The 16393-nt window shown below is 37.7% G+C and overlaps 1 protein-coding gene across 1 annotated transcript in view; it reads right to left on the reverse strand.

Moving 5' to 3' along the window:
- Positions 1-7078: 7078 nt before the first annotated feature.
- The window catches only part of LRRC1 (leucine rich repeat containing 1), a 71442-nt gene continuing 62127 nt past the window's right edge, over positions 7079-16393 (reverse strand). The window contains exons 11-14 of the mRNA XM_059834428.1: positions 12138-12253; positions 11233-11405; positions 9553-9689; positions 7079-7625 (exon numbers count right to left, since the gene is read on the reverse strand). Of these exons, the coding sequence (XP_059690411.1) occupies positions 7467-7625; positions 9553-9689; positions 11233-11405; positions 12138-12253 (585 nt within the window). The 3' untranslated portion in view covers positions 7079-7466. The remainder of the gene's footprint in view (positions 7626-9552; positions 9690-11232; positions 11406-12137; positions 12254-16393) is intronic.

Below are 16393 nucleotides of genomic sequence, written 5' to 3' on the forward strand. Positions count from 1 at the left end.
TTTTTTCCCCAAAAAGCCCCCACCCAACTGATTACTCCAGTGTACTAACAGGTATTATACAGGCAAAAACTTTCATCACCCCTCAAGGTGGAAATTGCTACAGTTCAGCTAACAGACAGTAGATCTGTACTCCAAAAATACCTTAAAAAACCCCACTAATTTATTAGCTCATTCTCATTTGATTCAATACTATAGGGCCATGCTTTGAGAGAAAAGAGGCTACTAGTAAATATCCTAGTATCAAGAGAGAAAAATCAGTTCTCCTTACAGAATTTTACAGATTATAATCTGTCTTTTTACTACCCATGTAAGGTAGGAAGTTTCTTCTTGTGTTTCATAGAAGAGGAAGGTGAGACCCAAAAAGATTAAAACGGTCAATGTTTTAAGTCATTAGTAGCAAATACAGTGAGGCATGTAGTTTTACATTCTCTTTAAAATATTTAGAATAAAACAAAGGGAGAAGAGGAATTCAGTATTAGGACTTCAAGCTTCTTGGATATTTTGGACTGTGTAACACTCATGTTTTGCAAATGCAGAAGAAATGTTTTGGGGAAAAAACTATTTATTGGCCTCAGCAGTTATGTTCCCTGGAAATACATTTTTCATCTCCCTTCATTAGTAATGATCCTAACTGATTGGTAACAGATCATTTTCCTTCAATATTTCACCAGCATATCAGATGGGCTCACATTTTGCCTCCTTTCAACATGTTTTTCACAGTCTCTTCAGACCATAAATACTGCTCTGTATCATACTCCTGTATGTTAAGAAGACAAATTGTTCTCATAAAGTACAAGGTGTCTATTCTGATACGATCTCACTAATAAATCCTCTAGAGAATGAATTTCCTCCAGGCAACAAAGGTGTGCAAATGCTGTGTATCACCCTAAATCATTCTGGCAAATGAAAAAGAATCCCAAACACCCTAGCATTAAAAGGCAAAATATGAAAACCACCCACATTTCTGTAGCACCATATTGAAACCATACAGTGACAATGAAACACCTTGTTCACAGCACCTAACTGGTCATCATCAGCAAGTAGAAGCCAGTGCTTTCAGTTAGCTAGAATATTTCGATGTTAATACACCTGCTACTATAATTCAACTCAAAATCCCAAACACACATTCTCACCTATTTTTCTGTTTAAAAAAAGATTTGCTTAGATAGCTTCATTAGAAAATATGGGAAAGAAAATGTCTTTAAAGATGTATTTCCTGGAATATAAACATTCTCTTCCTTTTAAGTACAACTATACATAACATACAGTATTCTACTAATTGAAAACTATTTCAGACTCATTCCCTTTTTAAAGTACAAAAGGCTGTCTCTAAAAGAGCTTTGTGTGATTTGCATGAAATAAGAATGAAAACTAAACAAAATGCTGCCGAAAACAAAGGCATCCTTGAATATGCTTTCACTGTAGAAGAGGCAGCATAAAAGCTGCCTGAACAGATTATTGAAGCAAGCCTTCCACGGGGGAACTTTGCTAGTAGTAAATACATGTCTTAATACTTGAACATCTAAGTTTAAAATTAACAAGCCAGATAAGATTTTTTTAATTTCCTGAAGACACCATTTAAATTAAAAAAAAAAAAAAGAATGCCACAGGTTATCCTAAAAACATCCATTATGCAAATGGTCTTCAGACTTGACGTTTTCTCCCCTTTTGAATGGAAAAAAATCAACAGCAATATTCAAATAATCACTCTTTTTGTTAGTTAGTTTAGATGTTGTTTTGGTTTTTTAAGTTGTTTAGTGGAAGTCCATGATGTCAACAAGAAGCTATAGAGAAATTCACTCATGTTTATAATCATGTAGTGCCTTGTTTAACCTTCTGGAAATACAGGACATTCATATCTCCTATGAGCTACTTCAAAACTGTTTAATGCAGTCCATTTATTTGCGGTTTGGGTAAAACTGGCATGTTACAAGGAGAGATCAGAGAATCAAACTGCTTACACCAGAAGCATAGTCCCATAATTTGCTCAAGTTTGTTTCAGGACCAAAAGAGGATAGTTTTAGTCTGACACAAAACTAACTTTGAAGAGTTAAGTCCTGTCTTTGCATTATTCTGGGGATGCTTACAAACTGAAATTCAAGCTGCTGATGCTTTGGTGGTATTTGCAAGCTGTGCATGCATCTGTGGATTTTGAGGAAAGCCACCACAGTCAGTACTGGTGTACTGCAGTGAGTGTTGATAACGTTTTGGGTATGGCCACTGCAGTGAGCATTGCTAGCATTTTGGGTATGGCTGTTACCATGCCTCCAGTTGCACATCCAGAGATTTCAGTCAGGACATTCTCCAGCAACAGGTGAGCATGAAGAGAAAAAGTGTCAAAGAGCACTGGACGTCAGGTGTCCACTTGCCGGTATTAGTGCCAAGGGAGATTTGCTAAATCCCTTCTTCGAAACATCACTGAGGAGCCACAGAGTTCTTCCCACGGGCAATACTGATGCTGTACTTTTCAGGAGAGGACTTCTCCTGCATAAAGGTAACACTGAGATCTTAAGAAGTAGCTTAATAGATTAACAACATCAGTGTTAAGAGGCACATGCTGAACAAGTTACAAATTCAAAATCAGACTGCCATGAACCCTTGCTCCTGAAGTTAGTACAAGGCACAGTCCAGCCACACGCACAGAGCTTCTCAAAGCCCTCTGCTCTGGCAGAACCCTCAACTGGCCATCCCGTTGCCACAAGAACCATACAAGAGGCGATAAAACACATAGTGTCTCCAACATCCACCAGAAGAGGAGATTAAGATGGCTCCTGCAAAGCAGCTCCAAAGCTGTCCTCAAACCAGGTATCTGCTTTGTCACTTTGAAAAATCTCACATTTTTCATTAAGCTGGTTGAATACTGACTATATTCCTGACTTCAGAATGAAAAAGGAAGGCACTGTCCCTCTGAAAATTTCACAATTGTTTCAGGAGGAAGGGAACACCCAAAACATTTATTGACGGCCAAGACCAGTCAGCTTTTGTCATCTTCTCTGATAGCAACCTAAGCATGGAAACAGATTTGTGTGCTTGACAGAAACTGAAGATGGGAAACTCTCTTACCAAGTCAACTGAAAAACTAATTTTATTTTCTGGAGTCAAGGCAAAGAATGGCAGTGAATTCTCGATTAACAAAAGGTCTAGACATTTCTGATAAATAGCATGCTTCAGTCTCAGTGGGAGCTCAGTGGGAGGTAGACATTTACAGTGAACCAGGATAGGATCAACTGATATACTAAAGAATATACTTTAAAAGAATTAAATTCCTGATGTCACTACTCTCCTCTCAAAAGCTGAATTCATGAGCAGCAAGTAGTGAAACCTGTTAAGTAGCTAATCAGCTAAAAACAGTTCACCCAGCACTAATAAAGCACTAATATTAAACAAGAAACAGGCTGATGGGCTTGTCCTGGACACAAACAAGTCATTTGCTGGAAAGGACAGCGGTATGCAAGTTTCCAGTATGCACTTTCCCACAACACACTGATTATCAAAAATATGGAATGTAAGCCAGAAAAATAATCTTGACACATAAATTATATGGAAGCTGTGGAAAAGGCTGGAGCAACACACAGGGGATGGAAAAATCTCTTGCTACACTAACTACATGAACAATGGTAACAAGAAAGTGCTTTTCTTTTTCTCCTGTTCTTGTAAGACTATGGAATTGTGACTTTCAATAAAGAGAACTTGCATGCAGTAACTGACAGGTTAATATTAAATCCACTCCACCACTATGGTCAATTGGTTTTCCCTCGTTACCCGTTTATAGCTAAGAAAGCAGTGTGCAAATTTTGTAATGTTTCTTTCCTCGCATTAAACCCACCTCCCAAAAGACTCACTCACAAAGCAACTGAAAAAGTAGAAGTAATTTAAAGAGAAAAAAAAAATAGTTACGCTTACAAAATTATATTCACTGCTCAGGCTCCTCAAAGCATCAGCAAGAGAAAAGAGCCAAACAGAGACTCGGAAGGGAGGGCTCCTGCTTTCAAGGACACACACTGCTTCAGCGTAACAAATGTGGTCAGCTTTTTCTGGCTATAAAATACAGTTAAAACTGTCTGGAACTTTATCAACACTGTTGGGAGGACAAGGGTACCTAAATCACTTTATAAAATGGCACACGTACAGACCATTGGAGAGATCGGAGGGACTGCTGGGTCTAGGCTGCTGGAGGTTTGATCAGGTGGCATGACACGCAAGTCAGTCTTTCACGATAACGCTGCTGTGAACCAGTCATTTAGGATTTGGGGGAGAGAGAGGCTAGCCACTTGTCACTGTTTGCACAAGGAGTATCCAAGCATCTTTTCAGCCCTGAAAACGAATGACACTTCAACTGCTATTATTCCACACTACCAGCAGTTGTTGTCATACCTCAAGTTTTTACTAGCCTGGAAATATTCACTTATTGCCAGACTCAAACACCCTACACTATATCATATATACCGCTGAACTACCTGCAGCAGAGCAGAATCTCAAATTGCCTCAGCCAAAGAGCATAAACAAAAGACATTAATGAGATACAGCGCTATACAGTGTCAGTGTAGAAGATGATTGAAAAATACACCTCCTCTTTCAGGTGTCCCCAGATACTCACTGAAAAAAACCATAAGGAAAATCCAGACTTCGATTACAGAGATTCACAAAGTGAAGACAGATGGCAGTGAAAGCAAGGAACACCGACACTCCTTCGGGGATAGTGGCAGGATGGTCTGATGATGGACTTCAGCTCCTCTAACCTCTCCTCAAGTTGGATTCTATTCTGAGCTCAGTTTAGTTTCTTTTACAAATGAATGGAGGCAAACACCTTCAATAAGCAATTCATACCACCTGTCTTTGGCTGAGATGACCACAGGGAGACGATAGTAGCCAGCCTAGGGTGTAGGAACGTGAAACTGTCCCAAATGAAGGCAACAAGCCTGGATCACGCGTTTCTCTGTAGCCAGAGAAACCAAAACAAATATTCATTCCACTATTTAAAAAAAAAATAAATTGATTGCTGAGCAGTTAATTCATGTCAAGGCCAAGGCAGCAAGTAGTGCCTGTCTTCTGGCTAGTTTCTGGGCTGCGGTGCAGCCTCCGCAAGCCTGCTGGAGTGTACAAGAAGCAAGTGCCTAGTGACAAAGCACTTATCGCAGAGCTGTAACAAGGTTTACGTCTGGTTCTGACTTCAGCAGGAGGGAGTGAGTGCACACAGGCAGTTAATTATTTTCATCTGGTGGCATGTTAGGCAAGGCCCAAATCCAGGCTTTACACATTCATTTCATCTAGCTGATGGAGCTCACTTGTTTGTATCTGGAGCAGACCTGGAGCAGATGCTAAAAACAAGACAAACCACAGCCTCCAAATGAAAAACTGTCATCACAGAGCACAGTGTCATGCTGCCTTTGGCTTTGCTCTGTCTTTTTTAGGAACTCATTTTCATCTCAAATGGGTTTACTGAGGTTTACTTGCACTCTGGGTACAGTTTCCTACATTTTTAAACTTTTGCTGCGTCAAAAAATTCTAGCCAAGGTTGGAGTCAACAGTACCAAAACCTCATTTTCTTTCTGGTTTTATTTTAACAGCAGCTTACCAAGAACAACAGGCAGAGCTCTGCCTGGGAAGAATGAAGTTGCACTACCCCTGAACTAACCTAACTCCTATCAACCTGCAGCAGCTCCAGCAAAGAGACCATGCCTCAAAACTTAAATGAGGAATCTTTGGAATGAGAAGAAATCATAAAAATTAATGTATTTTGCCAGGTTACATTTGAATATTTGGAGATGGCTTGCAATACCTACTTGTCCAATATAAAAAAGAAAGCAAGTGCCTTTTGTAAAAGCTTCAAATCAAAATTTAAAAAGTTAAATTACAAAAATTATCAAATATTGCAGTTATTAATTTTAACACAGAAGTTATTATGACTCCCTGATCTCCTCCCTTCCCATCTTCTCCCAGAAACCCTCATACAACCAACGCTTACTGGAAGAAATGTTCAGCAGAAGAAGGGATGTGGTCAGCCATACACAAAGTGCTGGGTCTTTCATTTTGTTGAAATTTGGGTTCATTGCATTAGCTCACACTAAATATGTCAAATCTTTGCTCTGAACTCAGACTGCTCAAGTCCCTGCGCTGAACAAGTTAGTGGCCTTTTTAGCTCATGGCACATACAGAACCCAGAGACAGCAAAAAACAGGCTTTATCAGCATTTTGCAAAATTGTTATTTACTGAATTCAACTTGGTTAATACTTACGTTTATAAACAAACCAGAACCCACAGATTTAATAAGACCTTGAAATCAGCATTGGTCCACTGGAAGTGCAACACAGTAACAATGATAGTAAATTCCAATATTAATTCATACACACTTTAATTGCTATTTTAATGATACAATAAATCTACTGAAGCTTTTAAAGATTTTTTTTTTATTATGGTTTTATATATTTATATAAAACCACCAAAGCACTTTAAAGAATCATGCTTTCTTGTGTAATACATAAAAGTAGTTTCATACTGTGCTTCTGAAAGTCTATCGTGCTGTTTTTCAAGTTATTTTACAGATGGCACATTTAAAAAAAAAAAAAGAAAACAACGGAAGCATGAATTTCTAGTGACTGCAATGCAACACGGCATCCAAAACAAGATGTTTCATTACAACTAAGTTAAAGTGTGAGTGCATTATGTAATAAACAATAGCAGTTTGGTCATTTTAATCTTAATTCTGTTTACAACAAAACTAACATTTGTGCTTTACGACCTAAAATCCCATGATATAAACATAAGTTCTCTGCTGAAAAAATCCCAACAAATTACTGTCCGAAAAGAAAAACATATCTAAAACAGGAGACCAAGTTTAAAATCTGCTCACTTTCCTCAAGAATTGCTATATTTAAGACTAATATAACATACAAGACACCATAAGGCACAATGGGTGGTACAAACAAATGAATACAGTTGTCCATGAAACTTGTTCTCATCCACAAATACCAAAATATGTACCGCTCAAGATAAATTTTCTCTTAAAAATGAAATACATCATTTTGTTATGAAAGTCCTATACAAAAATTTAAAATTTACATCATCTGAGCTGCCAAAAAATAAAAAAGTGTATCAATTTTCCACAAAACTATATTTCTCACCAGCACATCCAGCCACTGGGAAAAAGATATCCCAGCACTCTGGAAAAGGAAAGCATTATTTCCCCTGTGTTTAAGACAAAAATATTGTATTCTGCATACAGTAGTGTATTATACTTAAAAAAGCCTAGCACTATTAAAATTACAATATCAATTTGGAAATTATTGGTTCACTGCCTGGATGAAATAAGGCACTTTCTTCCAGTGGGCAGCACTTTTCACATATATGGAGATGACGAATCAGGTTCTGGTTAAAAACAAAAAGGGGCTCAGTGAGATCCCAGAAGACGACAGGAACATGTCAACAGCAGGGGAAGACACAGGAGGTAAAACCTGGAGATGAAACTCTACACAGAAGTGGTCACTCTGTCAATGGCATTATTGACCTCGTTTTTGTTTGAATCCAGTCCTTTAGCAGCATTCATATCATTCCGTAAATTCTCCACTGTCTTTTTCATGTTCTTTAATTCTCCAGGGTGTGGAGTGGCTCGCCTTAGAAGTGTTCTCTAAAAATAAACAGCGCAATAAGTGGTTTTGCCTTTGTCTCTTTGAAAAACAACATACACTTTCAAGGCTTTAGCATTCACATACCAAATACTAGGTATCGATTTTTTTTCTTTTTTTCCCCCCCTTTTCCTTTTCAAACTACAATGCTCTATGTTGAACATTATTTTCATAGCTGCTTGCTTATGAAGACAGTGAAAGAGGTTTTAAGAACTGTCTAGGAGCAAATTTTTTCCTCTCTTGACCTACTAATCTGAAAGGCACTCAAGCAAAGTACAATTACAAGTTATGAAGTGAAGATTCTTTCGTAAATATAGTTGAGAAATTTTTTTGTTTTCCCCAAAAAACATCCAAGTGATTTAAGATCACATTTCAAACAAAAAACATTCAGCTGGGTTTGAAAGAATCCCACAAGATCTCTTTACAGTGTCAAATACAACTTTGTGCAGAGCTCTGTATGCCTTCTAGCCCCACCACACAGTTTGGTTCTCTTGTCAATTGAGAACAAGTATCTTGAAAGGAAGAAGAGGGAGCATTTCTCTCCCACCTGAGACACAAGAACATCTAACATCATTGTGCTGAAACCTTTACAAGGAAAACAAAATTTATGAAAACCCCAGTTAGCATCCAGATTAGAGACCAATAGAACACCAAGAATAATTGCACAAATATGTATCAGTATAATACATAGATACATGCAATTACTTTTCAGTGGTGCACATGTAAACTGCGCAGATTACAGCAGAACTGATGACCCATAAATGGGTGAACTGGCCAAGACTGCTTTGGAAATTCACCCTTCCTCCTCCCCAGTAAGATCATAAACTTCTTTTTCCCCTAAAAAGGTTCTTGCCTCAAGTCAGACTGTACTATGACTGACAGCAGTTATCATTAACACCTGAGCCCTCGTTACCGTATGGACATTCTCGGGTTGGCACAGTTTTTAAGAAGCATCATTCTGAACTCCCTTATCAGTCAGTACACAACCCATACTTGCCAGAGACATTTAGTTTCTGCTGCTTTGGATTAAGCAACCACCTTACTTGAAAACTTAAATGTTCATGACCCTACTAACTAGGAATTTTTATAGTCACTTTTTAATGTAAGACCATGTTTCTCACGTGCTACAATCCAGACAGTGCCCTGAAGTATCTCAAGCTGAGCTCTAATAAGGACCACCAGCAAGTTTTTAGAGCATCAGAGAAGCACGCTCAAAATCTGATTGAAGCAGTCTTACTCTTTACAAAGAGTTTTAATTGTTAATGAAAGTTAGCAAAGCTAAGGATCACATTGCATTTTGATCTTCAAGACATGCAGAGCCCAACTTAATGGAGAGGTCTTATAAGTACAGTGACAGATGTTCCCACATCCTTTGTTTAAGTGGGAAACTAATGAGCAACTTTCTTGCTGTTTATGGACACTATGGTTGTTTCAGTGCAAATGATGGAGGAAAAAAAAAAAGGAAGAAATAAAGAGAGAGAGAAAGAGAGAGATTGGAAATAGAAATTAGAGAGACAAACAATGGCAAACTTAATGGAGACACATGCCAGAGTGCTGGAATCCTAAATTAGGCCCTATATACTTTCAGGCAGTAAAGCTTCACAGATGCAGAGAAAGATGCTGTCCTGTTTCTGGAAAGAAAACATTCTGAGCAGACAAAGGAAAACAAAGCAAAACAAAGCAAAACACTGACTGTCCTGCATCAGAACATAAAAGTTATATTCAAAGCAGAAAAAAAAAAAAAAAAAAAGGCATTTTAAGTCAATATGACAAGTTTTGGCAGTCAACATGAACAGTCTCTGCTACAAACATACGCAAAAAGCATGCAGCCACAGCTGAAATATTTACAGCAAGAGAGCTCAGATACTTTTTACACTTTTGCGTTAAAGTCGCAGTGTTTGAAGGTATCTGAAGGTTTGGAAAACATACCATTTCATTATCCTCTTCATCTTTTTCATCTTCTAAGAAGCGAATTGCACTGACTCTATTCACTGCCCGCTCATTCCATGTTTCATCTGACATTTCATTTACCAAACTCTCCAGTGCACCACATCGTGGTAGGTTATCTGTCACAACAGCAAAATGTAACTAAAGATTCACAGCACATCTAAAACATCAACATGCTATATTGTTAAGAACTGCAATATCCAACCAATTGCTCATCTGAGGTTTACAATTTGCTATTTCTATTTTTGTGATAGAAAACAGAACTTGCATTAATTTTCTGCTATCAAGTACACACAATAAATGGTTTCTGTATAAATAAGAAATTTCTGTACTTGGACTGTTTCAGGTTTATGGCAATTTTAGAGAACTGATTATATAATTTAATATACTTGCCACTATACATGCTTTTCTTCTGGATCATGGCTGCCATCTGACATTAGCCAGTTCCCTAAATGGCATTCCATAACACAGAATCATTGCTTTTACTGACCTCATCCTTTTAATATTGCTAGACATACACGTTCAACAATATTAATTCCAAGCCTTCTACCCTTGAAGCCATGAGATTCATTTGGAGAGAAAGAAATCTAATTTCTAGTACTGAGGCCTTTAGGGAAAGTCAAACTACCTCAGTTACTCTTCTTGAGCTAGCTTAATCTTCTCTAAATCTAAAGGGGTTAATTCGTTTACTTATTTTAACTCTTAATGCTATTTGTATTCTTAAAATCCAGAGCCATTTCTACACTTCTACTGCTTTAATGCTTTTTTATTTGCTCCAGCTGCATAGTATTGAAATATTAATCTAGGTAAGTTTGGGTATCTACAATACAGATATCTACAATTGAGCTTTTCTCCTCAGGCCCCCTTTGTACTCAGTTGAGAAGAATCCACATGGTTTCTTTTAAAAGTCTGTTCTTGGATGGAATCAATTACTCTCCAGTGATTACAGCAAAAATTTAAATCTTAGCTCAAATGAATCCCCTTGAATGTTCACATATCGCTATAAAAGCTTGAGGACAAAAAAAAAAAAAAATCCAGAAGTTACTGGAGCAGCAAGCCAGCCAACAGTGAAAAATAGTTTATGGTTCCACCTGACCCAGACGCAAGTTTCAGCACAAAAGGTAAAAGCAATTTATACTGCAATTCTACACTTGGTGAAGAATATAATGTTACTGTACAGAATCTTTGCTTGAAAGAAAATCAGCTTGCTAAAAAGCAAAATATCTACTGCTTATTACTGGCTATGCAATTATTTTTCTGGTAAAGAGTGTAGTTGGAAAGCCACCAATTTTCACTACATATATATGTATTTAAGATGCATAATCAATGTACACAAATATGAACACCACTACTTGGCCCACTGGCAAGCCTCAGAATAATGATATGATTAAGTCTTCTTCCTCCAGGTCTGTATTTTATTTATTGTAGCTGGTGTCATTGTTTTTTCAATAACACTCACAGTCATGTTTTTCAAGTCTTCTGAGAACTAGTATGATTACAAAAAAACCAAACAAACAAAAAGAAAAGTTTAAAAGTGAAAATTCAACCAGAACTTTGCTACTTTGCTCATTATGCATGTTTTACAAACCCTTATGGAACACACAACACAGTAAACAAAGAAGTACTTCTATACGTAATGAAAAACTGACTCTAGGCACTTACCTTGGCAACCAGGCTCAGAAGGCATTTGAGGAAGTAATACACATGTTAAAATCTTTTCTCCTGTTTCAGGGTCTGCGTCAGTCTGAAACGTCAGCAAAGGTTGGGACTGGTTATCAGACAACCACAAAGCCTTCAGCTTTAAGGTAGTCAGTGAGAGAGGAAGATACGTCAGCCTAGTTCAAAAAACAGAAGTAAAAAAGTCAGTGCAATCTCTAGGAGATTTAATAGCTGGTCATGAAGTCAACTCATAAGTATATATCCCTGAGTTGGAATAAACAGGATTGAGATTAATGCCTCTAATAGAAGGCACTGCAGTAGTCATCTACTCCAACTACTCCATTCCTTTAAAAAGAATCTACAGCTTAACTTTATATCATAATTCTCTGTAGCTGTGAATAACAGATAACAATGCTGAGCTTTTTCTACTGCGGAAAAACGCCCTGGAAAGCAGACAGCTGCTTCTGCTCTGGAGCCTTATATATACACCAGAAGGCATGAGAAGCTGCAAGGTCAAAGTGGCATTATTTGTTACTTGCAGCATATCTCTAAAACACTCAATATTAGTGTTACTTGACATTAAGGCTGGTAGTTGCAGCTGAAGCTTTACCAAATTGCCTACATTCTCAGTTTTGATTCAGAAGTATACAAATCCAGAGTTTTGGGGGTTTTTTTAATCCTATCTTTTCCTCAGGGTCAAAGCAACCCAGAAAACATACTCATGACAACACACAATTTATGCTGCTTTGGGCCAAGGGGGAAGACTACTGTGACAATTTCAACAGTAACACTAACACAAAAGTCATAACTGTTTTTTTGTTACTTCATTCTTAGACGTAATATCTTTTGTTGTTAGAAAGAATTAAGTAAATCCAGCAAAAGAACGTGACAATACAAAAATCTCTTACCTGTTTCCAGCAACATCCAGGACATGAAGTTCAGTGGCTTGTGAAATTTCAGAGGGAATTCGAGATAATCTGTTGTCACGTACAGAAAAGACGTTAAGACTGCAGCACCCCCCAATCTATATTAGAAACGAGAGAAAAAAAAAAAAAGTCTGGTTTTGTTGCAGTACGGTAATATAAACAAAGGCATGCAGTACAGGTCACGTAATGTGTCATAGTGCATTCAAGCTACAAGGCCTACCAGAGACTTCACCCAGAGATACAGACTGCAAACAAGTGTCAGCTTAAAAGAAGCCTGGACCTGAAGCGAGACTGTTGCAGCAGTTTCTTGAACAGCTATATCTGCAAATAACATGTATCTTTACAAATAGGTTGAGTTCTACCTACCTTTTAGAGCCTTCCAAGCCAGGAAGCGATCAGTAACCATATGGATGTCACTTTGTAGACAACACTCACAAAAAATACTAGCTTTAACTTTCAACTTTTTCTAGCTCTATGTTTTACATTAATTCTTTCTTTTGTCACGGTAACTTTAGATACAAGGAAGTGCAATGGGGCTTTAGGTAAGGCAAAATGCTAAATAAACAGAAATAAACTCCCAACATTTATTGAGTCTGCAAAGAGTAATGAAGAGTTCACAAAAAGTAGAAGACTTTATGAGTAACATCTTTGATGCTTTGTTTTATTAGAAGCATCTAATTTAAAGATGATTCTCATATGAACTGGCCAATTCAATCTAGTATCTTCTGTCTCTACGAATTTATCCAAATGTAAGCATCTGCATTCCCAAGCTAATTTTCAGGTGCAAGAGATGGGATTTTTCAGTTTTACCCTTAATATTTAAAATATTGATATTTTGCATCAAAGGTACATGTTTTCAGAAAAATAAACCCCCTACATTTGGTTTAAAAAAAAAAAAATACATTCCACTTTTTTGTTCCAGATGGCAATTACAACTCCTATAAACATCGAGATTATTAGTTTTAGCAACTTGAAAGCTGCTTCAAGGAACTCTTTGTTCCTATTCACAAAGGAAACTTACCTTTGTTTACTTATCATATGGAGCTTCAAAAAGCACTGCTGTTTGTTTGCCAGTTTGAAAACTCACCATGGGAAGGGAAAAAAAAAATACATTTCTTCTCTTACTCCAAGTATTAGAGGCAAAATATCCCAATGCCCTTTGAAGTTTTCAAGTTAAGCAGACTTAGAACCTAACTAAAGACAGCAAACCTACTGGAAGATCTTAGTTCAAAAATGAGAGAACTTCTGTAGTCACACACGTGTAAGAAGGTTCTTCTGTCACAATATAGCCAAGATGTCACTACACCTTGGTGAGGATTTCCCAAATCTGAGTTGAAATTATTTATGTGTTCTAGTTAACTGTCAGTTCTGTCTTTGCAAAATCCACAATTCAGTCCAAACCCAAGTTTGAGATTACAAATACTACAAAAGCTTTTCCACTAGTCAAAGTAAAAATCATGTCGATTTAACCTACACTATTTACCAAGGAAAAAGCCATTTTAAAAAGGATGCAACTGCCCCTTAGAAAATAAAACAAACAAATGGACTATTTATACCCCACTCACCTTCCTCTGTGTCACAGATACATTTTAATGGAAGAAAGCAGCGATCAAGTGCTCAAGGCTTCTGATTCACAAGCTATTTACAGCGCAAAGTTACAGCACAACAGCCTCTTGACAAAACAATATCTGGGATGGTTTCCCTCAAATCACTGCACTCTAAGATGCAGCTATTTCACAAGAGTACCAGCTTTCCCGGCCCTGCCTGTATGCTAGGAGCAGCAACCTTGTTAGCCATTTTAGCTCGTGAATCAAAACCGTTAGAAACCAGTGCTCAAATCGCGAGCAAACATTTCTTAGTGCAATAATTCTACTCTTCATTTTAAAGCGTGTATAGATTCTTAAATAATGTGCCTTGACACATTCATAGCATACAGTGCCATATAGAAAAAAAATTAATATATATACACACACACACACACTAAGTGTCTAATTGGTGTATCTAACATGAGGAGCTGTGAAAAGCAAGATACAATTAGTGAATGTTGATGAGCTGGCAAGTGATGCCCTAAGTGTACACAAAGTGTTCGTTTGTCCATGAATGAAGTTTGCGTTATTCAGTCTTGGAGCATGGAGATCCAAACAGGTTAGCCAAACAAACAAAGTAAAGCCATGCAGCCCTGATGAGAGCAAAACTTCTATACTTTTGACAATGGAAAAATGCAGCAGTGGAACTGGCCGGCCTGAGTCATCATGCATTTAAAGCAGTTTAATGAAAGGTAACAGTAGAACTGTGGACTGAAGAATACTTACAGGGTTATCAATTTACCTGACCCATAATTTTCCAAGCGGCTAACAATTAAGAAAATACAAGAGATGTTCAATTTATTTTTCTTTATCCATACTGGACAAGTGCATGCCAACAAATGGAAACAGAACATACATTCTTCTACTGCCAAAGAGGGTTAGAACTCCTAAGTCACTTTAACTTCAGTTATTTTAACTTTGCTCTATCAGTCAATAGGCAATTCTTCAAAGGTTTTGTTTCATTCAGAGGTAGTGAAGACCTTTTTTTTTTTTAAATAGGGTAGTAGAGGGACATAACAGAGAGATGCTGAATTTTTCTTATGAAACTGGTTTTAGAAAATGCAAGCAGCATTTAACAAGCAGCATCGGGTGAGATATCACAGAGAAAAAAGACAAGCCAACAGTTAAAAAAAGCCACTAAAATCTTTGTCATTTCAAAAAAAAGATCATACCCATCCAGCAGTACAGAAAGAGGTCAGGTCTGACATTTGAAAACCTAAACACGAAGTGGTACCACTGAGGCAAAGTACACACGCTAAATGGCATGCTGAAAGGAAAACATCATTGTGACCACCATGAAGTAGTATGGTATCAGAACATCGCTGGTTTGGCTGAGAGTCATTAACTGACAAAGAGCCATGCTTTCCAAGGGTTTGATCACATGCTTACAACACGCTTTGCCAAACCTCTGCATAGGCACCAAGTACACAGTTGAGACCACAAGCCCATTTAACAGTGAAGCACACAGTTCATTTCGAGCACAGACTTCAATTAATGGGGACAAGCATGTGCTTAGTTCTAGGCACATGAGTAACTGTTCCAAAGACTGGAGGCTTAAAGAAGTCCTCACATTCTTCTGTAGTGAGCTAGACATAAGGAAAAGGTGTCAAATTTGAGTTGTGCATGTCTAAGTCATACTCCTGAGATTTATTTCATTCTAGCAACTTTAACTTAAGGGTTATTCACTTGTCTTATCATACCACCTCCAAAGAACAGTCAGCCTAGAGGAAAAACAAAACCAAAACCCATACATCAGTCAGGCAGAAAATGATCATTACTATGAAGTGCTATTTTTGAGATCACTGATTTTACAGTATTGTAAAGTCTGAACAAAACTGCTTATTTGCATTCAGGTGGACTTGCTTCAGAGGATGAGTGTCACTAGGACCCCTCTAGGTTCCACACAAAACTCTACCCCTATGGAGGATTTTTTTTGCTCTTCTCTCTCAGTCTGAGGCTCGTCTTTCTAACAGCTTCCTTGTTCTGGAGAAGCACTAAGACTTGAGCATACATAGGGAGGATGTCAGCTTGGCTGCTGAAACTCCCTTCTACATTCTGACCATGACCAGCGTTCACCACTTCAGCCTCCTGCTTTTTTGACATCCACATACCCACTGCTAGTCCATCTTAAATAGTCATCCAGAACTGCAAGTCTTATCACATCACTTCTCTGCTGATGTTTCTAATGACTCCTCTTCTCCACTGCAGACTGTTGCTTTGACACCTGCATCAGTTTTGTATTTTTGATGACCTGCCTTTTACTGCTCTTTGTTACAATAATCTCGTGGTTGCCTTTTGATTTTTCTTGCTGATGACACCTTTGCAGCTTTCTGGAGGTAAACCCAGTTAGCTGAAGTCCAGTGACACATCTCTCTTATTCAACTCTCAATACAGCTGTCAACATCAAGAATTCTCACTACGTTTATACAACTCTGATAAATACATTGGGAATTCAAACACAGTTGCTACTGTGTTGTAAAATCTTTTCCAGGGTGTCATAACCAAAATTTTGTTTGGATTCAAAGTAAATAAAGTCAGAATTTTCCCTAGCCCCAGACACAATAGATTAATTCTTTAATTGCAAGCACAGAATACATTTAGAGGTGGAAGAAACTGCCCAATTCACTATTATTAGCTATTATTCAGTTATTA

This window comes from Gavia stellata, chromosome 2 (assembly GCF_030936135.1).
Source record: "Gavia stellata isolate bGavSte3 chromosome 2, bGavSte3.hap2, whole genome shotgun sequence".
In the NCBI taxonomy this organism is placed as follows: Eukaryota; Metazoa; Chordata; class Aves; order Gaviiformes; family Gaviidae; genus Gavia; species Gavia stellata.